The sequence below is a fragment of the Lissotriton helveticus genome, chromosome 3_1, assembly GCF_964261635.1.
Source record: "Lissotriton helveticus chromosome 3_1, aLisHel1.1, whole genome shotgun sequence".
Lineage (NCBI taxonomy): Eukaryota > Metazoa > Chordata > Amphibia > Caudata > Salamandridae > Lissotriton > Lissotriton helveticus.
Window position 1 is genome coordinate 976,720,702 of NC_136061.1, and position 27,743 is coordinate 976,748,444.

General features: G+C 46.9%; 1 protein-coding gene across 2 annotated transcripts in view; it reads left to right on the plus strand.

Annotated features, from left to right (window-relative positions):
- LOC144823154 (uncharacterized) overlaps positions 1-27,743 on the plus strand; it is a 291,146-nt gene that overhangs the window by 232,670 nt on the left and 30,733 nt on the right. For both annotated transcript variants that reach the window (XM_078681420.1, XM_078681421.1), the window contains 5 exons: positions 5,252-5,381; positions 6,359-6,498; positions 7,276-7,478; positions 8,252-8,361; positions 20,104-20,245. In XM_078681420.1, coding sequence (XP_078537546.1) covers positions 5,252-5,381; positions 6,359-6,498; positions 7,276-7,478; positions 8,252-8,361; positions 20,104-20,245 — 725 coding nt within the window. The remainder of the gene's footprint in view (positions 1-5,251; positions 5,382-6,358; positions 6,499-7,275; positions 7,479-8,251; positions 8,362-20,103; positions 20,246-27,743) is intronic.

Genomic DNA, 27,743 nt, shown 5'->3' on the forward strand with positions numbered 1-27,743 from the left:
AAGGTCATCGAGAAGATCGTCAACAGACAGCTCACCCGCTACCTCGAAGATAACAGCATCCTGGACCCCTCCCAGTCAGGATTCCGCAGCAATCACAGCACAGAGACCGCCCTCATCGCCGCCACAGACGACATCAGGATCCTGCTGGACAACGGCGAGACGGCAGCCCTCATCCTCCTGCACCTCTCCGCCGCCTTCGACACTGTCTGCCACCGCACACTATGCACCCGCCTCCACGACGCAGGGATCTGAGACAAGGCCCTGGATTGGACCACCTCCTTCCTCTCCGGCAGAACCCAGAGCATTCGCCTCCCCCCATTCCGTTCTGAAGCCTCCGAGATCATCTGCGGCGTACCCCAGGGATCTTCCCTCAGCCCGACACTGTTCAACATCTACATGGCTTCACTCGCACGCATCGCCCGACAGCACGACCTCAACATAATCTCCTATGCCGACAACACTCAACTGATCCTCTCCCTCACCAAGGAGCCCCTCACCGCCAAATCCAACCTCCACGAAGGAATGAAAGCCGTCGCCGACTGGATGAAGTGCAGCCAACTTAAGCTGAACATAGACAAGATGAAGATCCTCATCCTCGGCTCCAACCCTTCAGCCTGGGACGACTCCTGGTGGCCATCGTGACTAGGGGCACCCCAGACACCAACCGTCCGTGCACGCAACCTGGGAGTCATCCTCGACTCAATGCTCACCATGACCAAGCAAGTCAACGCAGTCTCCTAATCCTGCTTCAACACCCTCCGCATGCTCCGCAAGATCTACAGGTGGATCCCGACAGACACGAGAAGAACAGTCACCCAGGCCCTCGTCAGCAGCAGACTCGACTACGGAAACGCCGTCTACGCAGGAGCCCCGACCAAGCTCATCAAACGACTGCAAATAATCCAAAATGCCTCTGCACGCCTGATTCTCGACATTCCAAGCCGCAGCCACATCACCCCCCACTTGAAAAACCTGCACTGGCTCCCCATCGACAAAAGAATCTCCTTCAAACTCCTGATCCACGCACACAAGGCACTCCACAGGAGAGGCCCAGCCTACCTCAACAGTCGACCCTCCTACGTTCCCCAACCGTCACCTCCGCTCCGCCGACCTCTCCCTGGCCACCGTCCCGCACATCCAAAGAACCACCACCGAAGGCAGATCCTTCTCCCACAGCGCTGCCAAGATCTGGAACTCCCTTCCCTTCAACTTACGACAGACCCAAGACCTGCTGACCTTCAGGAGACGACTCAAGATCTGGCTATTCGACCAGTAGCGGCAACCCCCCCATCTCTCCCTCAGGGCCTTGAGACACTCGCGGATAAGTAGTGCACTTTACAAATCATGTGATTGATTGATTGATTGACTGACATCATTCGGATAGAAGACTGAGGAGGCATTGGCAATATACGCATTGAAATAGCCATAAATGTTGGCTCTTGTTTCGGAAGAACTTTCCCTCATATTTCATTTATGCGCAAGAATAGAAACACTCTCAGCAGCAGTGTAAGATTCTTTCATCAACAAGAAAGGTACATGATGGGCAGAAGCAGTGCAATCCTCCATATACATAACTGGTCCAGTATATTCATCAGCAGAGCAAGCTTCATTCTACCACAGAACAAGCGCAGTATAGGTAAGGGCAGTGCAAGCTTCTGAATTTTGAGACCGGGATTTCAATAAAAAAAAAGTCACTTATTTAGTTGCAAAAAGAACAATTGATGGACAGAGTGCAGAACAATGTCATACATTCACTCCAGTACCGAGATCTGAGCCTAAATCCATCGGTTTTTTGCTCACCATGCCATTCCAGTTTGGACCCAGCCATATGCAAATCAGTCTTGAACCTGCGCCCAATGAGAACAGTCCAGCCCGAACTGCCAGGCCAGGTCCTCCCTGAACTGGAAACAAGCATTCTAGGACAGTTTTTTTTTTTAAGGCATCTTAGGACTGGTTTTGTTCTTTCAGCCCTCATCAGCCAGGATAGCTTGACTCCATTTGAATGGATAGCACGGGACCCACGTCTGGGCATACCCGTCCCACTCGGGGTGAGGAATGCAAAAAGAACAATCGATGGACAGAATGCAGAACAATGTCATACATTCACCCCAGTACAGAGATCTGGGCCTAAATCCATCGTTTTTTTGCTCACCATGCCATTCCAGTTTGGCCCCAGCCATATGCAAATCAGTCTTGACCCTGTGCTCAATGGGAACAGGCCAGCTCAACCTGCCAGGCCAGGTCCTCCCTGGACTGGAAACAAGCAACCTAACATCGGTTTCGGGGTTCAGCCCTCATCAACCAGGATGTCATTTGGCAAAAATATTGTGTCCTGTAGTTTACAATAGAACGCCTCGGCCTGCTGAGCAGGACCCAAATCGTCCATCTTCCCATCTATGGGCTCAGTACTGTCTTACTCTCTAGGTCTACGTAGACTCCACCACTTTTACAAAGCAGCATGTGCTTTGCCTGATTTGTGTCCTTGAGTCTCTTTAATTTCTATGGCAAGCATCTTTCTTCTGTCATTGCTTCCTGTTGATTATAGCTTTCAGATTTCTGCTCTGCTTTTGTGTAGCCTACTTATCATTTAGAGGTCTGGTCAGGTCTAGTAGCGTCTTCAGTAAGTGGGACAGCCTTTTTTTTAAGTCATGTTTTGTGCTCATGGAAACTGAACATCAAAACTAGCTGAACCAAAATGCAGAAAATGCTCTTTTTTTATGAAACAGCTCCAAGTTCGTTAAAACTGAGTCATCAATATTATTAAAATATTTGAAGGGTCACTATATGTACAAATGTCGTTGGCTCAAATTATTATACCTTCACTTTAATACATAATCAAAGCTTACTTTGTGGCCCTCAGAGTAGGTGAGTAGGAAAGTATGATACCTATGGTATATGGGAGATGCAGATTTGACAAGATGGCTGACAGATCTGCCCAGTCGGTTTTGCCTTCATATCCAAACAGATCTTCACTGTGCCATGTTTAAAGTAGTGCACAGCAAAGGAATACCTCTTGTTGGACTGTAGGAAGTGGTGACAGACGGCATGATGAGTTAGGTCAGAGCCCCGGCTAGCCAGCAATTCCCACATACAAACTTGTAATTCCAGGCATTTTACAGAGGATAAAGTTCTACAGGTATGATGTCGCATAGTTTTTCCCTGGTAACAAATTAAGAATGACAACACCTGAGGATTGCAGGAATGGCAACAATACGTTTTTGTAATCCTGGTGGGGTGATTTTAAAAGAGAATATCTAAGGTAGAATACAGTAGCGCCTGCTAATGGACGAGGGTCGTAGTGCGGGGAGGGAGAGTGGATGGGGGAATGAAAAAGAAAAAGCAAAGCCACTTACTTAGGTATGGCCAGCCGCCGCCGCTCCTCCGTCCTCTTCATCTTCTTCCTTTCTGGAGTCCAGCCAGCAGGAAGCACCTGTGCCTCCAGGCTCCCCATAGCCAATCACAATGCTGCAGTGCAGCATTGTGATTGGTCTAAGCGCCATGGTTCCGCACTTAGATGGAGAATGGGAGCCTGGATATGTTCTCCACTCAGGCTGTACAATACAGCCAGTGGAGAACATGCAAAGTGCGCATGACTGTTTGGCCACCCCCAAGACAGGCGGCCAAACCGTCATGCGTACTTGGAGAGTGCCACCACTCCTCCCCCTACAGTGCTCTAGCGTCACAGAGCTTAGCCCGACCCGCCCACAATAAACAAGTTGAATCACTTCAGTAGTAAAAATAAAATGATAATAACATTGCGTTATTATCATTTTATTTTTCCTTTTTGAACTGCTGGGATTTTGCTTTTGATCAGTGAGGCGAAGCTCCTCCGCCTCAGCAGAGGAACCGCCCCTGGTAGAATACTGAAAGGTCAAAATATTGTGACCAGAATATCAAGAGATAAAATATCGAAGAGGTAAGTGCATAGAGGAAGATATGAATCTACTATTCTTAACTCCACTTTTATGTCCCTTAATGATACATATATTTGGAGTTCGGTACAGATAATCTATAGAAATCTACCTTTTGATATTTTGTCACTCGATATTCTTGACACGATATTGTGACCCTTCGAAATTCTGTTCTAATATTCCTGACCCATACCCAGTTTGGTGGTTTTTGGTCAAAATCGGGGGTGGCTCCTCCACTGGAGTGGAGAAGTGTCGCCCCACTTAAATTACCCCCAAAGCCACAGTGATGAAAAATAAAATGGTAATTCATTACCATTTCATTTTTCATCCTTGTCCTGAACAGAGCATCAGGACAGGACGTGGCCTGCTGAGTGACATCAGGAGGAAGGAGGGTGGGCTGTCTATGCACTGATTAAAGTGCGCACATCTTTTTGGTCGACTGTCTCAAGAAGGCCAGCCAAACATGCTCTTTAAATAACTCTAATCCAGCTGTCTTAAGACAACTGGGTTAGAGCAAATGCATGCCTCCAGAGTTGTGTGGCACGCTGAGAGAGACCGCTTCCTCCAATCAGGGCGCTGCTCTCATGCTGATTGAGAGCAGCACCAGGATTGGTCAAGGGAGTTGCAGCATCCAGTTCCTGGAAGAAGAGGTCCGGAGTGGAGGACGTCGTGTTCGTCTTGAGGTGTGACACCGGGACCAAGTAACAGGTGGAGGCTTTTGTTTACCATTGATGTTCCAGGTCCTAAAGAATTCTGAATAACTAATGTTTTGCCACTTAATTATAAACGTCCCTTGTGTAGTTTTTTTTATTGCTTTTGGCTTTGGATAAAGTTATTTAAATTGTGAAAGAAAGTGTCCTGCTGATTTTGATTATGCTTTGTCTATGTCTAGTGAGACCAGCATGAATGGACTTGTTGAACACAGGATGCCTTATTCACATATAGGCCATGGCTCGTGTAAAGGCTTCTCAAGCCACGCATTTTGGGGCCCAGCCATCTTTTCGTCCTACTTAAAGCAGTGCTGGAGAAACTTCAGTTCTTGTTCTCTCTCACAGCGAGAGGGCCATTCTGATGTTTGCATTGGCCCAGGGCATAAATGCTGGTTTTCTCAGTGATCAGAAAGCTCTAGCAACATTTGAGGTGTTTCTTGTCCACCTCTGGATAGCTGCAGCGATGTCTGGGGTTCTCATTGAGGCGCTCAGTCCTGCCTCACTTGGGTGGTGCTTGCTCATTAACTCTGATAAATTAATGTTTTTTCCCCAGTGGTGCTTTACATCTAGCTCACTTAACTTCAGTTACTAACTTTAACACTTTCAAATGCTTGCCTTCTCTTTTATCAGTCGGACGTCATCTACCAAAGTGTGTATGAGCTCATTCACACCGATGACAGGGCCATGTTCCGCTGCCAGCTGCACTGGGCACTTAATCCACCTACTTGCAGTAACCAGGAGAGCGAAAACGGGACTGAAGGTAAGAACTGAGGGAGAGTCTTGGGAGATGGGCAGAGGCTGAGAACCCGGGAAAAAGAAACTGTGGATTGAGTGTGAACAGCAGGAAGGAGTAGGAGCAAAGGGCGGATTATGAAACAATGGGGTGACCCGCATCATAGGGGGAAGAGAGGGACAGCCGGGGACGATCCTGGGGTAGGAGGCAGTGTGTGGGAACCAGCTAATGGGCCAGATGTTTTAGGCAGAGACTGAGAAATTAAGATTCTTGGTAAGAAAAAATTAGAGTGACACCCATGGGGCATGTCGGCAGGGCGGTAAATTGACTGTACAAGTGTCAACACTCTTGCCAAGGGACAGTGTAGCCTAGTGTCCTTTTGGTAAAATGCCAGAATCCCTAGCGTCTGGCCCTGTAGAAACTAAGAAGTGGGAGCCCAACGATAGGAGCAAAGGGTGAGAACCAAGGGAACGGAGGGAGATGACCTCTTGGTCCCGAGGACAGCCTTTCAACAAGAGAACTGGAGGTCGAAGGGCAATAGATCGCAGGAAATGTAGAGTAGGGAGACAGGGGATGTAGGCAGAGGGTGAGAACTGGGGAATGGGGGAAGGCAGGAGATGAGAGCAGTTGGTGCACCTTGGCTAAGGGTCTTAAGGGAAGAACTCGCCAAGACCCTCAACACAGAGTTACAGGGTGTGAGTGAGGGAAGGGAGGGGCAGAGAGGGAGAACTGACAGTTTGTAGAAACCTGGAGATGGGGTACCTGGAACCGTGGAGTGGAGCTTGCCACTCCACAGTTTTTTTAATCTCCCCAAGACCTACCATTTAGTCAGAGACACGTCAGTACTGAAAACAATGGGGTTCCCTCAGCCCGCTCCTCATTAGATTCAACCAGGTTTTATCAGATGGGATTTTGTGTCTCTCCTTATCATGGTGAAAACATGTTCAGTGCACAGAGAACAACTGTCTGGAATTTCTTATTTACACACGCTTTGTTTGTTCCAGTGGTGCCGACAAAGAAGAACTTACACAGCAATACCAACACCTATACCCTCGACCAGCTGCCACCAGAAAATTCTGCCTTCCTGGAGCGCAACTTTGTCTGCAGATTCCGCTGTCTGCTGGACAATTCATCTGGGTTTCTGGTACGTGCTGGCCACTGTATCATAGAGGAAACGTTAGTTGGGGAAAATGTATGATAGATTATTGGAATGGGCTGAGAAGGCTGTAGCTCCACAGAATACTCAAGACTTAGACTCATCTTCTAACCCCTCTTTTTTATGTCTGTATGTATTTTGTGCTCATTTGTTGCACCTTTACCAGCTTACAAAGCACCAACAATATACACACAGCATCACTCATCAACAAGTAAATCTATCCTGGCCTGCTGCCCATCCATCCCCTGCTACTCTGAGTTATAATCTACGCACATCTTGTTTTGCACCTCACTCATGACCTCTTTCGTTCTCTGATCCACAGCCTCTCTACCTTTCCAGTTCTTTTACCTACACTGCCATTGCATTTCAGTCTTAATGTACAAAACCTGGTGCTGTACATGTATTGGCACCCACACGTGGGTCTTCAAATTCCCCTCAGCCGTGGTTTTCAGTAGTCACTCCCCTTTCAATAGCAGTAGCTCACACATATCTCCCAAAGCGACTCACCAGTAACCAGCAGCACTGGAGTTCCAGTGTTAGTACCCACATACAGCCCTGCGGCTCCCAGTGTTCCTCGTTTCTGCTCCAGCTACTGTGCAGTCATGGGATTTTGTAAGTTTCTTTGGTCTTTTGCCAGGTCACAAGGGCTCTCCAATGCTCTATGCTTCATAGCCTGGGGTTTCATCTGTGTGTCTCAGCCTTTGTGTGCTCCTCTAAACCTCCATTTTCACTGTATGTTTACCAGTCTCTAATGTGTCTCCACAGGCTCTCACTTTCCAAGGGCGCCTAAAGTTCCTGCATGGACAGAATAAGCGGTCTGAGGATGGATCGGTCCAGCCGCCCCAGCTGGCCTTCTTTGCTATCGCCACCCCTTTGCAGCCACCCTCCATCTTGGAGCTTCGTACTAAGACCTTCATCTTCCAGACTAAGCATAAGCTGGACTTTACCCCCATGGCCTGCGACTCCAGGTGGGGCCTTAAAAGTAATGTAGTGGGCAAACAGAGAGTCTGGAACGGACGAGGGATGAGAGAGGGAAAGGATACAATGGAGGGAGGAAGAAGAATTGGAGGAGGAAACAATTGGGGGAAGGAGCTGAGCTGGTGCTCTGGTATGTCACTTGTGGGAGTGATGTGGGGACATTAAGACGAAGCAGTTTAGCGGGTCCAGACTCAAGGGTGTGTGCACTTGGCTGGGAGAAGCATGGGATCATTGTTTGTGGCAGCTTAACACACATGTAAGCTCTTCCTGTGGAAACCATCTTAAATCGCCTTAAGACCCCTAAGTGCTCTCAATCTGGGGTGGATTTCAGGTGTGCCACAGGCATCAGTGCATGTCTCGTGATCAAAGCCCTGGACCTGTCCCTTCGTGAGGCGACTGTGGTAGAGCCAGGACATCTCATCAGTGGAAACGCTGTAACAAGTCTCACATGGGCAAGGGTGTAAGTTAACCAGAAAGTGAAGACCGCGCCAAACTAATCTTTGTCGATCCTGCTGTAGTATACCTGAGATTATGGTTTCTAGATTTGCAGAATGGTTGCAATTGCTCTCAGCAACCTGCCTGTGTTCAGTTTTTTCACAGTTTAAAGGTTAAAAAATATCACTGTGCTTTGGGGATCATTGGTGGTGGTGAGTGCTTGTTGCAGACCACCTCTGTTTTCCTGATTTGCAGAGGGTTGGTTAAGTTTAGTGGGTCACTTGGTGTTTCTGAAGATTTCTTGAGTGTTCCCTTTTCTTACTTACAGAGGAAAGGTTGTGCTGGGATATACAGAGATGGAGCTGTGTATGCGCGGCACTGGATACCAATTCATCCACGCAGCAGACATGATGTACTGTGCTGACAACCATGTGAGAAGTAAGTGTTTTTAATATCTGTGAGATTATCTGAAGAGAGGGGACTCGTTGAGGGAAAGTCTGCTTGATGGATCTGTTGTCAAGGACTGTGCCTCTACAAAGGCAACTTATATAACCTGAGATATGAACAAGGGGGCACAGTCTCTGATAATATTTCAGAGGCAATCTCCAACAAGCATTAGAAATGCAATCGGGCTCGGATTTATTTGAGTTTGAGCTAATGGCATTGTAAATGCCAATGTATTGTTGCTATGTGTTATGGAGTGTGTTCATGTGGTGTGTACTGCCAGTGATCTCCTTGTGAGTGTGCGAATATTGCACCGTTACTGCCTGTGATGTCCTTCTTGTGAGTGTGAGAAGCTTGCACCTCTGCTGCCTGTGGTCTCCTTGTGAGTGTAAGAAGCTTGCACAGCTGCTGCCTGTGATGTCCTACTCACTACTCTACTCTACTCACTACTCTACTCTACTCACTACTCTACTCTACTCACTACTCTACTCTACTCACTACTCTACTCACTACTCACTACTCTACTCACTACTCTGCACTCACTACTCACTACTCTACTCACTACTCTACTCACTACTCACTACTCTACTCTCTACTCACTACTCTACTCACTACTCACTACTCTACTCACTACTCTGCACTCACTACTCACTACTCTGCACTCACTACTCTACTCACTACTATACTCTGCACTCACTACTCTACTCTACTCACTACTCTACTCACTACTCTACTCTACTCTACTCACTACTCTACTCACTACTCAACTCACTACTTTCTACTCACTACTCTACTCACTACTCTACTCTACTCTACTCACTACTCTACTCACTACTCAACTCACTACTTTCTACTCACTACTCTACTCACTACTCAACTCACTACTCACTTCTCTACTCACTACTCTGCACTCACTACTCACTACTCTACTCACTACTCACTACTCTGCACTCACTACTCACTACTCTACTCACTACTCTACTCACTACTCAACTCACTACTCAACTCACTACTCACTTCTCTACTCACTACTCTGCACTCACTACTTTAGTCACCTCACTACTCTACTCACCTCACTACTCTACTCACTACTCTACTCACTACTCACTACTCTACTCACTACTCACTACTCTGCACTCACTACTTTAGTCACCTCACTACTCTACTCACCTCACTACTCTACTCACTACTCTACTCACTACTCACTACTCCACTCACTACTCACTACTCTGCACTCACTACTCACTACTCTGCACTCACTACTCACTACTCTGCACTCACTACTCTGCACTCACTACTCACTACTCTACTCACTACTCACTACTCACTACTCTGCACTCACTACTCACTAATCTACTCTACTCACTACTCTACTCACTACTCTGCACTCACTACTCACTACTCTGCACTCACTACTCACTACTCTGCACTCACTACTCACTACTCTGCACTCACTACTCACTACTCACTACTCTACTCACTACTCTGCACTCACTACTCTGTGTGCCTGGTGAAAGCGTGCACTGACGGCTGGTGGTGTGTGTATGCCTGGTGAAAGTGTGCACTGATGGTTAATGGTGTGTGTGTGCGCCTGGTGAAAGCTTGCAGTGACGGCTGGTGGTGTGTGTGAATACTCACATAGTGATTACCCTGCATACTCAAACACTGCTCACCCTGCACAGTCACACACTGCTTAATCTACACACGCACACACTGCTCACCCTACACACTCACACACTGCTCACCCTACACACTCACACACTGTTAACCCTGCATACTGCTCACCCTGCACGCTCACACACTGCTCACCCTGCAAAGTCACACACTGCTCACCCTGCACACTCACACACTGCTGGCGCTGGACACCAACGTACTGCTCACCCTGCATACTCACACACTGCTGACCCTGCACACTGACACACTGCTGGCCCTGGACACCAACGTACTGCTCACCCTGCATGCTCACACACTGCTGACCCTGCACACACACACACTCCTGGCCCTGGACACCTACATACTGATCACCCTGCATACTTACATACTGATCACCCTGCATACTCATACTCTGCTCACCCTGCATACTCACACTCTGCTCACCCTGCATACTCACACTCTGCTCACCCTGCATACTCACACTCTGCTCACCCTGCATACTCGCACTCTGCTCACCCTGCATACTCGCACTCTGCTCACCCTGCATACTCGCACTCTGCTCACCCTGCATACTCGCACTCTGCTCACCCTGCATACTCGCACTCTGCTCACCCTGCATACTCGCACTCTGCTCACCCTGCATACTCGCACTCTGCTCACCCTGCATACTCGCACTCTGCTCACCCTGCATACTCGCACTCTGCTCACCCTGCATACTCACACACTGCTGACCCTGCACACTGACACACTGCTGGCCCTGGACACCCGTATACTGATCACCCTGTATACTCGTATACTGATCACCCTGCATACTCAAACACTGCTCACTCTGCATACTCACACACTGCTGACCCTGCACACTGACACACTGCCGGCCCTGGACACCAACGTACTGCTCACCCTGCATGCTCACACACTCCTGGCCCTGGACACCCACATACTGATCACCCTGCATACTTACATACTGATCACCCTGCATACTCACACTCTGCTCACCCTGCATACTCACACTCTGCTCACCCTGCATACTCACACTCTGCTCACCCTGCATACTCACACTCTGCTCACCCTGCATACTCACACTCTGCTCACCCTGCATACTCACGCTCTGCTCACCCTGCATACTCGCGCTCTGCTCACCCTGCATACTCGCACTCTGCTCACCCTGCATACTCGCACTCTGCTCACCCTGCATACTCGCACTCTGCTCACCCTGCATACTCGCACTCTGCTCACCCTGCATACTCGCACTCTGCTCACCCTGCATACTCGCACTCTGCTCACCCTGCATACTCGCACTCTGCTCACCCTGCATACTCGCACTCTGCTCACCCTGCATACTCGCACTCTGCTCACCCTGCATACTCGCACTCTGCTCACCCTGCATACTCGCACTCTGCTCACCCTGCATACTCGCACTCTGCTCACCCTGCATACTCGCACTCTGCTCACCCTGCATACTCACACACTGCTGACCCTGCACACTGACACACTGCTGGCCCTGGACACCCGTATACTGATCACCCTGTATACTCGTATACTGATCACCCTGCATACTCAAACACTGCTCACCCTGCATACTCACACACTGCTGACCCTGCACACTGACACACTGCCGGCCCTGGACACCAACGTACTGCTCACCCTGCATGCTCACACACTCCTGGCCCTGGACACCCACATACTGATCACCCTGCATACTTACATACTGATCACCCTGCATACTCACACTCTGCTCACCCTGCATACTCACGCTCTGCTCACCCTGCATACTCGCACTCTGCTCACCCTGCATACTCGCACTCTGCTCACCCTGCATACTCGCACTCTGCTCACCCTGCATACTCGCACTCTGCTCACCCTGCATACTCGCACTCTGCTCACCCTGCATACTCGCACTCTGCTCACCCTGCATACTCGCACTCTGCTCACCCTGCATACTCGCACTCTGCTCACCCTGCATACTCGCACTCTGCTCACCCTGCATACTCGCACTCTGCTCACCCTGCATACTCGCACTCTGCTCACCCTGCATACTCGCACTCTGCTCACCCTGCATACTCACACACTGCTGACCCTGCACACTGACACACTGCTGGCCCTGGACACCCGTATACTGATCACCCTGTATACTCGTATACTGATCACCCTGCATACTCAAACACTGCTCACCCTGCATACTCACACACTGCTGACCCTGCACACTGACACACTGCCGGCCCTGGACACCAACGTACTGCTCACCCTGCATGCTCACACACTGCTGACCCTGCACACTCACACACTCCTGGCCCTGGACACCCACATACTGATCACCCTGCATACTTACATACTGCTCACCCTGCATACTCACACTCTGCTCACCCTGCAAACTCACACTCTGCTCACCCTGCATACTCGCACTCTGCTCACCCTGCATACTCACACTCTGCTCGCCCTGCACACTCACACACTGCTGGCCCTGCATACTCACACTCTGCTCACCCTGCATACTCGCACTCTGCTCACCCTGCACACTCACACTCTGCTCGCCCTGCACACTCACACACTGCTGGCCCTGGACACCCACATACTGATCACCCTGTATACTCGCATACTGATCACCCTGCATACTCACACACTGCTCACCCTGCATACTCGCACTCTGCTCACCCTGCATACTCGCACTCTGCTCACCCTGCACACTCACACTCTGCTCGCCCTGCACACTCACACACTGCTGGCCCTGGACACCCACATACTGATCACCCTGTATACTCGCATACTGATCACCCTGTATACTCGCATACTGATCACCCTGCATACTCACACACTGCTCACCCTGCATACTCACACTCTGCTCACCCTGCATACTCACACTCTGCTCACCCTGCATACTCACACACTGCTCACCCTGCATACTCGCACTCTGCTCACCCTGCATACTCACACTCTGCTCACCCTGCATACTCACACACTGCTGACCCTGCACACTGACACACTGCTAACGCGTGCCTTAACTATGCATATGCCTTAAACACGTGAATGCGTGCCTTAGGTAGTTGGTGTTCTAGCTGTCTGAGCAGATGGGCGGGGAGAGGAACCGGAATGATCGCAGCAGGGAGAAGGACCGGGACACAGCTTGGTAAGTTGGGCCGAACTTTAGGGCTCCGGGCTGGGGCGACTGGGGACGGATCTTTACTACATATGCCATTTACAAGAAAATGTGTTGCAAAGGCATGATTGGTAAAGGCATGCTTGGTAAAGACGCGGTTGCTGTAAAGACTGCGTGGTTTAGGCATGCGTGGTTTTGTTATACAACCTTTGATTGGGGAGAAAATCACCATAGATGTACAGTTATTGCTTTGTTTCTCTTTCATGATGAAACCTATGCCAAATTGAATAAAAAGTGTTCTAAAATAAAGTGACATTTGTCCACAGTGGAAAGCACTTTACAAAAAGGTTAACTGGTCATCTTTCAGCTGCTTAGTTCTATATTTGGTTGTTAAACTGGTACTAATGAGGTGAAAATCTATCCCCAGAATGTATTACCAGGTGTAAAAATTACAAAATCATGATGGTATGCTACCAAAAATGTGCTGCATTATGTCGCATAGTTAACCTTTTCTTGCCACATAATTTAGTTAACCCTGCAGTATAATTTGGTGCTCCCCGCCACATAATTCGAGTGGCCCTGCTGATAGTGTCTCCAAATTGCAAGTAACTAAAAAAGAATCCCCCTTCTCAGCCGAAGACCTGTCTGCGTCTCTCGTAATGAATATTCAATTCCTGTCAGTCTGAGGTTCAGAATTATATTTGGATAGCTGTGGATACTGGGATGTTTTTCGCCAAAGGAGTCTGAGCGGCATGAAATGGACAGGATCGAAGCTGGCATGGTCTACACTGTCACTGGATTCTGTGGATGAAAAAAAAAATCACCTTTATTCGCAGTTATTCATCCACAATTTTTTGTCGGAAATCGGTTCCAGGCTGGCCTGGTCTAATATTGTGAGCAGGTGTTTCTAATTCTGGTATTTTAAAGAAAGAAAGAAACGTGGTCTGAAGGAGGAAGGCGCCGTCTCCAGAAGTGAGCATTTTTACCTCACTGCAGTAGAACCCTGCTTTGACTCCCGGGGCCGAGATGTACTTGCAGTGAATAACAGACAGTGCCATTCTCGGCCCGATAGTATCTCTATAAGCGGTGTCATCCACAAACACCTCCCATCAGTCTGAAAACACCTTTACAGCTTGTGCAATGGCCAGAGTTCTCCTCTGTTGACACAGCACTTATAAACCAGGCACTTTCAGTCCCTCTGACAACGTCCAAGCATCGTCAGTTTCCTTCGGTTGGCAAGGTTTTTCGAGCGTTTGTAATGGCAAGAGACCTCCTTTCCCACTAGGGAAATCCATCCCCTCTTGTGACCTGCAGGCAGTTTCCGCCGTGGTTGACAATACCTGCTTCACCGTGCAAACGACGGCCACTTTATGTTAGTCTGACCAGCAGTCTCTGCTGAGTGCCGGGCCCTGGCATTGCCTTCCCTTCGTCGAGGCCTGCCACCTCACAGACAGCACTGACCAGTTTGACAATGTCCTTACATCCCCTGGGCGTCCCAGCCAGGAGATGTCGGTCTCACAGTGCGGATGTAGTCCTCGCATCCCTCAGACGGGTCCTGGCACCGAGGAGACATCTCAGATGTCAAGCCTCCATCCATCACAATGCGGATAGTCTTGTTCGTCTGCGCACGCACAAGGCAGACGGAAAGCAGCACACCTGCTACAGAAAGCGTTCATAACAAAAGCCTCGCGGTTCATGGCACCCGAGGGCCTCTTTCGGGGGAGGAAGCAGTGCTTTATTTGCGCCGGTGTGGCGAACCGGCACTCGTTTTAAAACACCAGGACACTTTGTGCTTGCACTTACATTTTAGTGTCGATTGTTAACACTCCAAACTATTTTTTATTTTTTACTGCAGTATGTAGGGCCTGACGAAGGGGGGCAGGGGGAGTGTTATCTGACACTTTAAGTTTACGTTAACGCACAATACTGCGTTTAAATGGCTGCTCTGATTGCCGCACCGTTGGCCCGCCACATCCGCCTCATTCCAGTGGGTGGATGGTGGAATAGATTCGCAGGCTCAGGATGTCCTTGTACTTACTCCGTGCACAGTGGAGTATTGTTTCCTTTCCGAAAGCCACTGCCTCGGTGCCCTCCTGCACGACCCATTCACCGCCAGAACCAACGTGTGGTATTGATGCTCCCGCTCCCCAAACGAGATGCCTGGGTGAGTGCACGATCTCACAGAAGCGACCCGGCAGAGAACAGTGCTAGTGAGTCGAACATGTTCAGGAACATTACCGGTCCACCAGGCACACAACACTTGCACCAAGAAAAATTGCAGGATTAATCAAGACGAAATGGTATGCGGTAAGATAGTTATGCATGTGTCACAACCTCTGGAATCTTTAAATAAGGAAAGAGTTGCCAAGAATTTTCAGAAGCTAGTCTTTATTACTAACCCCCCTCCCCCTTTATCTAACCCCAGGGCCAAGCAGTACGCTGGCTCGCGCCAAAGTCAGGGAGTCAAACAGCTGCCTTGATAAACTGCGCACCCGAGGAGGCCTTTCCGTATACACCGAGCACATGATCACTTTTATGATGCTTGAATTGTTATGTAACATTATGTGAGCGCTCCTCCAGTCACGGCATTCCTTCTAGTAAGCTTTGAGACTCGATGCCAAAATAACACTGGCGAGTTAATAACAAGAACTGGAGCCGTAGCCGGGGGCCGGTGACCAGAACCGTCACCGCCGCCGCCGCCACAGCCCACCACAGCCCGCCGGCAAAGGAGAGAGCGGAGTGCAGCAAGCGGTAAGCGGAGATCGTATCATCACTCGTCCCCGCCACAACCACCGCTAACTGTCCGCCGCGGCCGTTCTCCCGCCAAGCAAGCCAAGGGGTGCAACTCGGTGAGCAGTGAACGGCCCCCCACCTGTAGCTACCTGTAGCTGCCGGCAGCATCACAGAAAAGGAAGCTGCGCGCGCTGAGCGCTGCAGATTTGTGAACGCGCCCGGCCATCTGGATTCACTAACGGAGGCACCCTGACAGCTCCTAATTATAAATAATGTACTTCTTTGCGCGAGCACGCACGAAATATGCCTCAAAATGGCGGAACAAAACTACATTTACCCTATCACTTCAAGCCTATTAAAAAGAAAACACAAGGAAGACGAATCACTGGCCACATGACATAAAACGCTAAGGAATGTCTGGAATTTCTCTCTCCAAGGCCCTCTTCTTCTTTTTTTTTCTCCTTTAACATTAGTTCTCTAACTCCTCCCCTTTCAGGGGATGGAGTCCGAGCCCTAAAAAGGGCATATTACCATTAGGGAGAAGGACTGCAGTGGGCGTGGTGGACACTGGAAGGTCAAAATTACTAGTCTAACTCCAGTCCTAGAATATTTGGGGCAAGAACAACTTTCCTCCAGAGATTCCAGGAGGCCTATTTAGTATTCTAACTTCAGTCCTGGAATATTTTGGGGAAACCTATACATTCCCCAATGAATGGTTGAAAAGTAGCCATTTTGAGTGGCAGAAATCGCTGCCCTGAGGGCGAAGCTCAGGGCAAAAAAGTAGAAATACTGAAAGGGAATCTCAAAATCTATCTGTAGTAATCAGAAATGAATGGGCAAGATCCTCTCATTCACCGACAACCCCACCACCACCAGGACCATCTTCCACAGGTGCATGACAAGCATCACCGACTGGATGAAAAACAACTGCCTGCAGTGGAACATGGACAAGACGGAGTACTGATCTGCGGAAACAACAGCAACCCATGGAACGACTCCTGATGGCTGTCAAACCTAGGACACCACCCACCCCCCCAAAAACACACCAGACACCTTAGCATCATCATTGACAGCAAGCTCACCATGAAATCAGAAACCAATAGTCTCTTCTGCCTGCTTCCTTACTCTGCGCATGCTACGTAAGATCTTCAGGTGGCTACCCCTACACACCAGACGCACCGTGACACAGGCCTTAATCACCAGCCAACTGCACTACACCAACGCTCTCTACGTAGGAATCGTCGCACACATCATACTGAAACTTAATTCCAAACGCAGCATCCATACTCGACCTCCCCCAACCAACCCACATCACACCCCACCTTAGGCTACACCACTGGGTCCTGTATAGAAGAGAAGCCAATTCAAGCGCTGACCCACTCTTGTAAGGTTTTACACACTCAAGGACCCACATACATTGACCACTGCCTGTACTTCCACTAAACGCCAAGAAGACTATGCTCCGCCTCCCTCTCACTTTCCCATACTTCCCGCATCTACCGAAGCAGAAGTGGAGGACGATCCTTTTCCCACATTGCAACACAGACCTGGAAGAGGCTCCCCATGCAACTCCGAGTCATCACCTCACTTCTGGAAGTACAAAGAGCCCTCAAGACCTGACTGTTCGAATGAGCTGCTGGGACCTGCAAGCATCTTGTATACCCTATTGTGTAATTAGCCACGGTTTATAAATCCTGATTGATTGAGATGCAATATTAAATTAAATACAGTTATACCCATACCAAATTCTAGTTTGCTGAAGTAACATTGGGTCTGGGTTCTTCGCAGCATTTGCTACTAAGGGACAGGAATGTCAGGTGCGTTTACAGCCATTGCATGAAGGCTAGAAATATGTTTCATTTTATTTAAAAATGCACAACGTATGTGTGGTAGTGGTTGAACATTTTATAGCTCGGGATATCCTGTGTAATGGAATTCTATCCTAAGCTGGATCCTCTCTCCTGCTGGTCTTCACGCACACAATGCCAGCGCTCAGTCACCGTCTTTAAGTTTGAAGGCCATATATCTTGTGGCAGACGTGTGGTTCTCCTCATACTCCAAGAAAGATTGGTATAAACTCAGTAATATGAAGCCATATTAAAAAATATTGTTAATGAACATTGGTGCATCATTTGCTGGCATTCCATGCTGTTAACATAGTGCCTTAGTCTCATTTCCTTTATCATGGAGATATGCGATTGGCTGTACTAGTAAGAACTAGTCACTCGGGTAGAGAGTCTTGTATTTCCATAGCACTCTCTAGTCCTTCAACTCTGCTGTTCTTCCTTCCGTTTACTGCCTATCGCGGGAACCTGATTAGAGGATACAGCCGTTAGCCACATGCACACACCAAACTCCCTTTGAAAGTTTTTTCCTATCACTTTACGGTGCAGAGAATTTTCTGGTCTACTCCCCTGTTGTCAGCATATCTCGCGAATGTGGAATGGGCATTAACGATTTGAGGTAGAAGAATCACTGCGGTGAGTAGCTACAACTTTGTGCCTATCTCCCTAAACGTCTTTGACATATACTCATACTGGGGTAATGTGGCATTCGTCCTGACAGACTGTCCTAGTATGAATAGCCTGCAAGTTATCAGCATGACCAAAACATGTCCGCTACCTCCCTTGCCTCTTTTAATGCTGAATCAGAACGAAATTGCTGCATCCTAACCAGGGCCTCTGACTAATCGAGTACTGTAACTGTTGCCCAAAGGTCTGTAAAGCTGGTGAGTTAATTAAAAAAGATTACAGAACGTTGTTGCCTGACTCATTCTCGGCCTCAGACGTCCTGATCTCCATTGCAATGATTAAACAAAGGGTTGTATTGCCTAGTTCAGGCAGACTGTTTGTCCCGTTGCACCCAATCTGAGGTTAGCCTCCCTGTTTCATCACGAGTTGCTCCTGTTGAGATACAAACTGTTAGAGAGAATGTCTTTGTAACCTCAAGGCTCATTTGCCTCTTTACCTCGAGCCAGACTTCAGGAAATTTGGAGGGACTTGAAGACACACCTCTTCCATCAAGGGTCTGGACATGAATGAATAAAAGTGTTCTGCCTGTTTTTTCTCACTTTCTTCTCCCACCCTTACCCAGCAAGACTTTTGAAACATCCACAACTTCCACGAAGAGCTTTACAAAAATCATAACTACAAAGAAGAATAAAAGGAAGGCCTTAAACCTTGTTTAGCTGATGGTTTATACTCACCTAATGTTTCTGCTTCTTTCTGTTTCTGAGCTTCTAAATCCCACATACTTCATAAGAGATCTCTCAAAAGTGGAGTTATGGGGACATGATGCCAAAGACAAAAGGCCTTTCAAGAAGCGTGTGGTTACTCAAAAGAGAGCTAGTCGTTATGTGTGCAGTCAGGTCAGAAGCACTCAGATTTTGAAAGGAGCAGCTGATACAAATGCAAGTGATTGAAAGTGGTCATTGATGGCATAAGTAAAGCCCCAGAGCTCTGCCTGAAAGCCAATGTCCATGATAACATCACTTTCAGCATAATATAACATACCTTATCTTGTACCTTTTTTCTGATCCCCAATTCCTCCGATTTTCGTTGCTATTGACAAAAGACCACTGTCCCACTCTATCATACTTTAATGGGGACTTTTATGGACTGTATTTCGGTGTGTGAGCTAATGGTACTCTCATGTTGTACACTACAACCAGAAAAAGAGCACTATCGCAAGGGCGTTTCATGGTGTGCTTTTACCCTAGGCCTGCACTACAAAACATGAAATGTACCCTAACCAAGTGTGCAGGCAAAAGAGCAGCACCTCCTAACTCTGTACTATCACAAAGTTACACCTCCACTGTCAGCTCTACCATCGTTATAGTTGATTTCGGTCCATAATCCTGTTGATTTGTGATTGTTGTCAGATACATTTGAGGCTTACCTCTCGTATAGTTTATGACCAGTTGGTTGTTTCTTAATTGATTATTGTCCCTCTGCTCATCTTCATAGTTGATTTCTGTGTTTTTGCTGGCTCTGCTGTTGATGCTGGCTCCTCTGCTTGTCTCCAAGTTAATTGTTGACCCTATTCTTTTCTCACAATTAGTTTGTGTTCTTTACTGTTGTCCCCAAGTTATTTTCACTACCATGGCTCGCCTCACATTTCATTGATTGTCTGGCAATCATTTGTTGTCCATCAGTTTTGTCAGCCAGTTGATTTCAGTCATGTTTTTTTGTAACAGTTGGTTTATGTTCCTCATACTGACCTCATCCTGTTTTTTACTGTGTTCTTTTGTTGTCTAGTGATTAAAACTGGAGAAAGTGGGATGACAGTTTTCCGGTTATTGACGAAAGATGCCGGCTGGGTGTGGGTTCAGGCCAACGCTCGTCTAGTGTACAAAGCGGGACGACCCGACTGCATCATTGCTCGTCAGAGGGCATTATCGTAAGTACATTACAGCTGGGAAGGGGGGGGGGGACCAGGTGATAAACGGTTGTAGAGAGAGAGAGATAAAACTTGTGATGGAAGGAAAGGCTTGAATTTCTGAGGTAGAAGCCAGCTAGCCAGGTTTAATAATGGGTGATGCAAAGGGCTTCTATGCTTTTTGAAAAACACTTATTAGTACTAAGACTTGTCAGAAAGTCAGTCAAATCACTTTAATCGATGCTTAAATTATTAAGATCATAAAAGTACAAAAAGCACAATATAAAATATACATTCCAAAAAATACAACTTTCATGATTCAAATAGTAACAGTAATTTCTTTTAAACAGTAAATTTAAAAGCAGGATTAGATTCATAATTCATAAGACACAATGGACCAGCCGCCTAGTCCCCCGTGAAAGGAGTAAAAATGGGGCCACAGTAGAACATACTGATTCATCAGCTAATAATTGTAAAAAATAGAGAGCCGGGCGACACTGAGTAAAATGACATTTATGCATAAGCGGACAAATCTTTTGCGGTGCATCTTATAAAATTTACAAAAAAGAGAATGTGTAGATTTGATTGGGGAGAGGAGCCATCGCAGGACAGGGCGTAAGATCCGCTTTAGAATAAACACCAGCTGGAAAAGAAAGCATACAAGTAATGAGGTTCAAACGAAACCGTACTAGAATAAATCGATGACGTGAATTGATCACCAAAAATAAGTATCCCTGGGCACCTTCCTGTTCAATTGGGCTCTCTAAATATAATTTTACGAATGCTTTCGAGCAATTTCATTTCGATTACTCCAGTGTCCTTTGATAAAAAAAAATCTTTTAATTGCTTTTTTTGATACTGTGATGCAGGTTGAAGGAGATGTAAATAGTCGGCCTAAACCAAGAGCGGTGAGGCTGGTTTTAATATATAATAACCACTGAATCTTTAGCACGTGTTCCAAGGTGAGACAATCTTCTATTAGTCTCTGGGTAAGGTTTACTGAAGTTCTTCTCCAGATGGAATGCCACAACAATATTGGTGCCAACCTAATTATGTCGTCGATATAAGGGACATCCAGCTCGGTGTGGCATAAAAAGTTAGAACAGCTGGCTGGAAGGCCAGTGCGTCTTTTCCAAAAGGAATTTTCGATGGCCTGGAGAGTGGTGTATCCCCATATTCCTGCCCCGTAAGTTGCCACTGATATTGATTTGGCAGAATAAACCTTTTTGATCATCTCAAGTGGCTTTGCACCCAATTTCTTTGTAAAGGAATTATGTGTTATTATACTTTTTTCCATTGCCAGGCCTCTAGTTATGATCATGTTGGACCAGGATAGTTGTCTCTCAAAGGTTATTCCGAGATATGAAAAGGTGTCAGTATGGGCCAATTCATGTCCTTGTATATAAAAATGTGGAGGCCTCTTCTCTCTACGTCCGGTTATTAAAACATGAGACTTTGCCTCATTTGTTTTTAGATCTAGGCTACTCATGTAGTTACATAAATCCCCAATAGTTGTTGTAAGGCTCGGCCAGTACGAGTAATCAAGATAGCATTGTCTGTATATAGCAGAATTGGGGTGCGTACATGCTTAATCAATGGGACGTCCGGGGTGGAGTTCAGCAGGGGTGCTTCTACCCCATTCGTGTAGATGGAAATGAGGAATGGGGCAAGAACACACCCCTGGCGACTCCCTTCAAGATTGGGAACGACCTAGAGCACTCACCCTGGTTTTCGTAGCGCAATATTGCCGATGCTGAAGAATAAAGCTGCCTATACCAATTTCTGCCATAATTTCCCTGAGGCAGTGATGGGTTACACAGGCGAATGCTGCTGAGAGGTCCATGAATGCCAGATGTAGTTTCTCCTTTGCTTTAGTATACTTAGCCATTAGTAGGATCAGGTTGAGGCTTTGATCTTGGGTACACTCTCCTTTTTTAACCCCTATTGTACCGGGATCAATATGTTATTGTCAGTGGCCCATTCCTCTAATCTATGAATTAAGGCACAACCCATCAATTTGGCGGTACTATCTAGTAAAGAAATTGGACAATAGTTTTTGGGCTGGACTTTGTCTCCTTTTTTGTGAATTGGATTTATAATAGACCTGTTCCATGAATCAAGTGGACCCACTGCGGCCATTACATTAAAACCGTTAGTGAGCACCGGCCCCCACAGGTCGGGGTGCTCCATAAAAATGTCTACAGGTGAGAACACAAGGGCAGGCTTGTGGGGTGGGGGGGTGGGGTGGCTATTTGGTAGCAACTGGCTAACCAACCCCTACGTATGAGAGTTAAAAATAGAGGAAAAGTGTGCGATCCAAGAATCCTCGTCCACATGGCACGCTGTGCTCGGATCTTCCAATGGCTTAATGAATGGGGGCATTATTGACTCTCTAAAAATCCCTAGAGTTTTTAGAGAGAGCCGCATGATGAAGTTTCTCCGAAGCTTCTTCCTTGAGAGTGTTGGTTCTTTTCTTCCTGGCCTCTGAGTAACGAAGCCGTAAGGTGTTAACCAGTTATGCGTCCCTTGGGGTAGACCTAAGTGCTAGATGTACATTTAAAAGGGCCTTCGTGCAGGACTGGTCAAACCATTTAGGGCTTGGTTTGTTAGAGGTTCCTCTTTTCCCAGTTATTGACTTTTTTGCTTCTGACAAGTTTTTCAGCTTTTTTATAAGCCATGTGGTCTGATTGTAGTCTTAGGGATCCTCTGGTTAATGCAGTGAATAATGCGCTTTTGTTACCTTAGGTCTCAGTTCAGATTTGAGAATTAGAGCTCAGCCAGCAGCTTCTCTATGGGGGAGAGTACATTCTTTAAACCATGTCAATCACAGAACGCACATGGGGTTTTGGAGTGGATATTTAGTTCTTTGGACCAACAGCCTGCATTAGCCATGGAGGTACACATGTTGCTTTCACCTTTTGAAGCCATAACTAAGAACCATTGTGGTTCACACTATATTCATCACCTCCATCTAGAACTGTACCTTCTGTCAGAAGGAGCACAGTAAAGCCAATAATGTTTTTGCTTAGAAAGATGCAACATGAACTGCAACTGTAATTTCCTTCTGCATTGAGTGCTGGGTGGTCCTTGCAAGGAACGACTGGTGTGATAGAGACTACATTGATACGCGTGTCCTGTCATGCACATCTGAAATGATAGACAATATACTCTGAAACTAGAAACTGGGTTCCAGTCTTGGTAGCAAATCAGATGAGCAGCAGGGAGGTTTACAAGTTGAATTGTGAAGCAGGCTCTCCATGCACAACCTGGGGATATAAGGAGACCAGTGTGCATGGGGCCCGAGTGGAGCTGTACTGTTTCCAAATTTGTGAAGCTCAAGACCTTGTGTGTGGGTTAGTGTGTGCATTGGTGTATTTGTGCCATCCCCTTACTTGACAGCATTAGTTTAGTATCTTGCCTTCCTAATATATGCATCCTTGCAGCCATTTTTCAGATAGTTGAAGTTGCAGAACCAGGTAAGAATAAGATCATTAATTAGGAGCCAACAAATAATGCACAGTAGACTATAGCACTGCTCTCACACCTTTAGGACTGGCCCGCCTACTTTGGATTGCAACGGCACACTAGACAGTAATCTGGAGCCAAGTTAGAGGTGACACAACCCTCTTGGGCTTGGTGCTTTGTTAGATAATACTCAAAACAAGCTTATACTACTAAGACTGTAGAGTGTGGGCCTGAACAACTGCACCCACTCATTCCTGTGTGTGTCAGAATGACCTGGGTTGGTTTAGTGAGAGTAGAAATTCTGTACCTGTAAAACTGTCCAGTCTGGCTGCAGTCATCTCATGGCTCCTAGGCAACTCATTCTCCCGGGGTTACATCTGTGCCAGATTTCAGTTGGTTGGCCAATGTAGTGATCCAGTCAGAGGATTTCATCTTTACTCCTCTGGTTGATAACACCATTAAGGATTTCTCTAGAGTCCAGGGTTTTTCCACAGCGGTCGTTCTTTTTGCACCACTTACTGCTGTAGATCACTGCAAATGCCTGCCATCTAGATTTGGACATTCTGTTTGTAAACTGGTAAGCAGAGTCTACTTGAAATCAAGGTGAAGCACGAGTTACTATCTCAAGAGTACCAATATTTAGCTCATTGGAGGTAAGCCAGCGCCACTAGGCTTGGCATTGCCAGCTTTTCTGTGTTAACTGGACAGTGGGCCTTGGTTACAACTAATTGGATCTGAATGGTTAAATTACAAGTCATAAACTGATGACACACAAAGTTATTTTTGATTCAGTTACGAATATGAAGTTAATGGTATTGCAACCGGTTTGTATGAGAATGCTCACTCAATAGTAAATAACGGGCTGAAACTGAATACAGATAAAAAGTTATTCTAATTGATGCCAGATATACCCTCACTTTTCTTCTCTCTGTCCGCACCCTCCAGCTGTATGAACCTTCTCTACCAAACTCAATGACACTTAAAAATCTGAGGGTAGTCCAATTCCGCAGATAGACAAAGTATCAAAATGGCAGGTTTAAGCTGTACAAATCGCAGAGTACTGCAGTTTTTACCTGTAAGCATGTATAAGGTGGTGGTTGCTGTCGTGAAACATTTCAAGCTCTTCTATGTTCTTGTTCGGTTGAAGTTTGGGCCACTTAAATAAAGTCATGTTTTTTATCCAGGAAATTGCTCCATTAGCTTCTTGTTAATGCCAGAGTTGTTAAAAAAACAAAATAAGTCCTGAAATTGGTATTTATATGTCTACAAGATTTATGATCAGCTTATTTTGTCAGAAAGCTTTGATTACATTTGTTTGGTGGGTGTTAGACATGGCTTCCATGGCATGGTTTCTCCCTAACTTTTTGCCTTCAGACCTTCTGTTTTTGCTGACTTTGTTTTTACTGGCCTTAGGGATCTGCGCATTTTACCTCCGCTGACCAGTGCTAGAGCGCATGTGCTCTTTTCCTACAACATGGTAATATTGACTTATACCCAATTGGCATAGTTAATTTACTTCTAAGTGCTTATTAAAGTACACTACTTGTGTCCGGGCCCTAAATATATACTGCTAGTGGGGCTGCAGCACTGATTTTTCCACCCATTTAAGTAGCCCTTTAAACATGTCGTGGGCCTGCCATTGCAGAGCCTGTGTGTGCAGTTTTAACCTGCCATCTCAACCAGATAAAATTAACCTTATGCCTGACCAAAACTTCCTTATTAACACATGTAAGTCACCCCTAAGGTAGACCCTAGACATGTACTGTTAAGTTTTACATGCTCTAGCAGTGAAAAACTCTACTGCAAGGCCTAGCCCTCCCATAGAATAACATTGGTGTTGCCGTATTGCATTTTATAAGTGTAATTTACAAATGGGAAGAGACAAATTGTTCATGGTTGGTGTCTCTGGAATCCTAATTTAAAATCCGAATTTATGGTTGAGTCAGGTTTTAAAGTATAATTCTGAAAATGACACTGTTATGAAGGTGGCATTTTATTGCCTTAGCTATTTGTTGGCTACAGTCTGACTCTGGTCACATGACTGGGTGTAGTTGGCAGTTGGGCTTTGTGTATTACTGCTAGACAGCTACATACCATGGGAGCTTAGATGTGTCTGTGTGGGCAATTACAGGCAGGATGAGAAGGAGGAGCTGGGCCCAGTCTCACTTACAGCTGAATGGGCAGTGTCCTGTCTCCACATAAAGGACTGCATACCCCCTGTAGTTAGTCTGGAGGCAGGGCAGGGTATTTGAAGTGCATCTGTGCACTTCAAATACATGCCTCCAGAAGCTTCTTTCAACTTCAAAGGCACAACTGTGTGTAAAAGAAGGAACTCGGACACCACCAATTCTGTGCCTCTGGACCTGCCAGGAAGAAGGACTGCTGTGCTGCTACAAGGTCTGCCACTCTGCTGGACTGCTGCTCTAAAGGAACTACTGGCCTTCTGTGCTGACCTGCAGCCCTCTTGCCTGGGGAAGAAGTGAACCTGCAACTTCATCTTGAACCCAGGACCACAGAGTCACTCAAAGGTCTCAGGGACATAAAGGCTCCCCACAGTTCCTGGTCCCGTCTTCAGTGAGTTCCTTACCCCCAAGTGTTGCCTTTCAGGTTAGGACCCTTGGTGTGGCTCTCTAACTCTTGAAATCAAGCTTTTGGATTCCTCTTGACGGCGAATGGGCCTATTTCGTAATTAAACCATGCTGCTTGCAAAAATCAGCACAATTCGCTGCCACTTGTCTCTTTGCACAGCAGCCTTTACAGCCCGTGGAGGACTGTCAAAGCAAAGCTTCATCCTGCCTGTCTGCGATGCCTGGGCATGCTCTTTGTGCCACACCGACCATTGCCAGCGACACTCTACTTGCTGCTCGCAACGCTCTCCAATGCGAGCGGTACCCTTGGCATAATAACTTGAGATGGTAAAACTTCAGCAGGACTAATCTGGGACTGTATCCAATGCACGTTCCATTGTGGTCAACCAGAACTTTTAATTTTTATACCGTCTAGCGCAACCAAATAGCTGCGGTTGTCCCTATATGTTTTTGGTTGCTGTTTTACAGTTTGTTCTTTAAAAATTAATTACTCTGGTTATACTGATGGGATTTTTAACATTTTGGTCTTGTTTTATGCATTCAATTACGCTCTATTTTTCTAACCTGGTGTGGGATTTTTAAGCGTGGTGTGTTCGCTATTTTACTGTTTGAAGTGTTGCACAAATGCGTTACACATTGCCTCTAAGTTTAGCCTGACTGCTCCATGCCAAGCTACCAGGGAGTGAGCATAGGTCGATTTGGGGTTTGCTTGTGCCTCACCCTCTCTAGGATTGTGGTTGCTGCTTGACCAGGGCTCACACCACAGTCAACCAACAACCCAATTTCTAACAGTGGGATGCTGTGGTCTTCCACTCTCCTTATTTTAGATGTTCTCCATATGAAGTGTAAATCTTGAAGTGCTGCAGGGGAGATGTGCAGACAACATATATATTCCTCCAAATTGGCTCCAAATACATCTCGCTTCCACGGTCACTGCAGGTGTTCAGGGCGGAACCATGCCCTGCAATTTTTTCCACCAATAAGTTGTACGCCGCACTCGAGGAATTCGTTTTCACAGCAGTGTTTATTTAGTTACCATCCACTGCCACAAAACACACCAACACCAACGGGTTTCAACTACAAAATGTGAACAAGACTTTGTAGTCGAAACACGTTTGTGTTGCTGTGCTTTGTGGCAATGGATGGTCACTAAATAAACGAAAGTTAACTCCTGGAGTGCGGTGTACAACGTCTTGGTGATATATAAAACAATGGCCACCAGTGTCAATAGATGGATTTCAGACCACTCACATCAAACACACAAACCACAAACTCTGCATACATACCGAAAGGCATAGACCACAGTCATGGTCGATGACTGGGTACTCCTTTAATGAAGAGGCAGTCTGCCCAACAGGGATAATGGTAAAAAAGGCATGTACCACCCGAATTATGAGATGCTGGCCCCACCAATAGTCACCTCATAACCTGGTATAAGGAACCAGAAGCAACCATTGGTCAGGGGA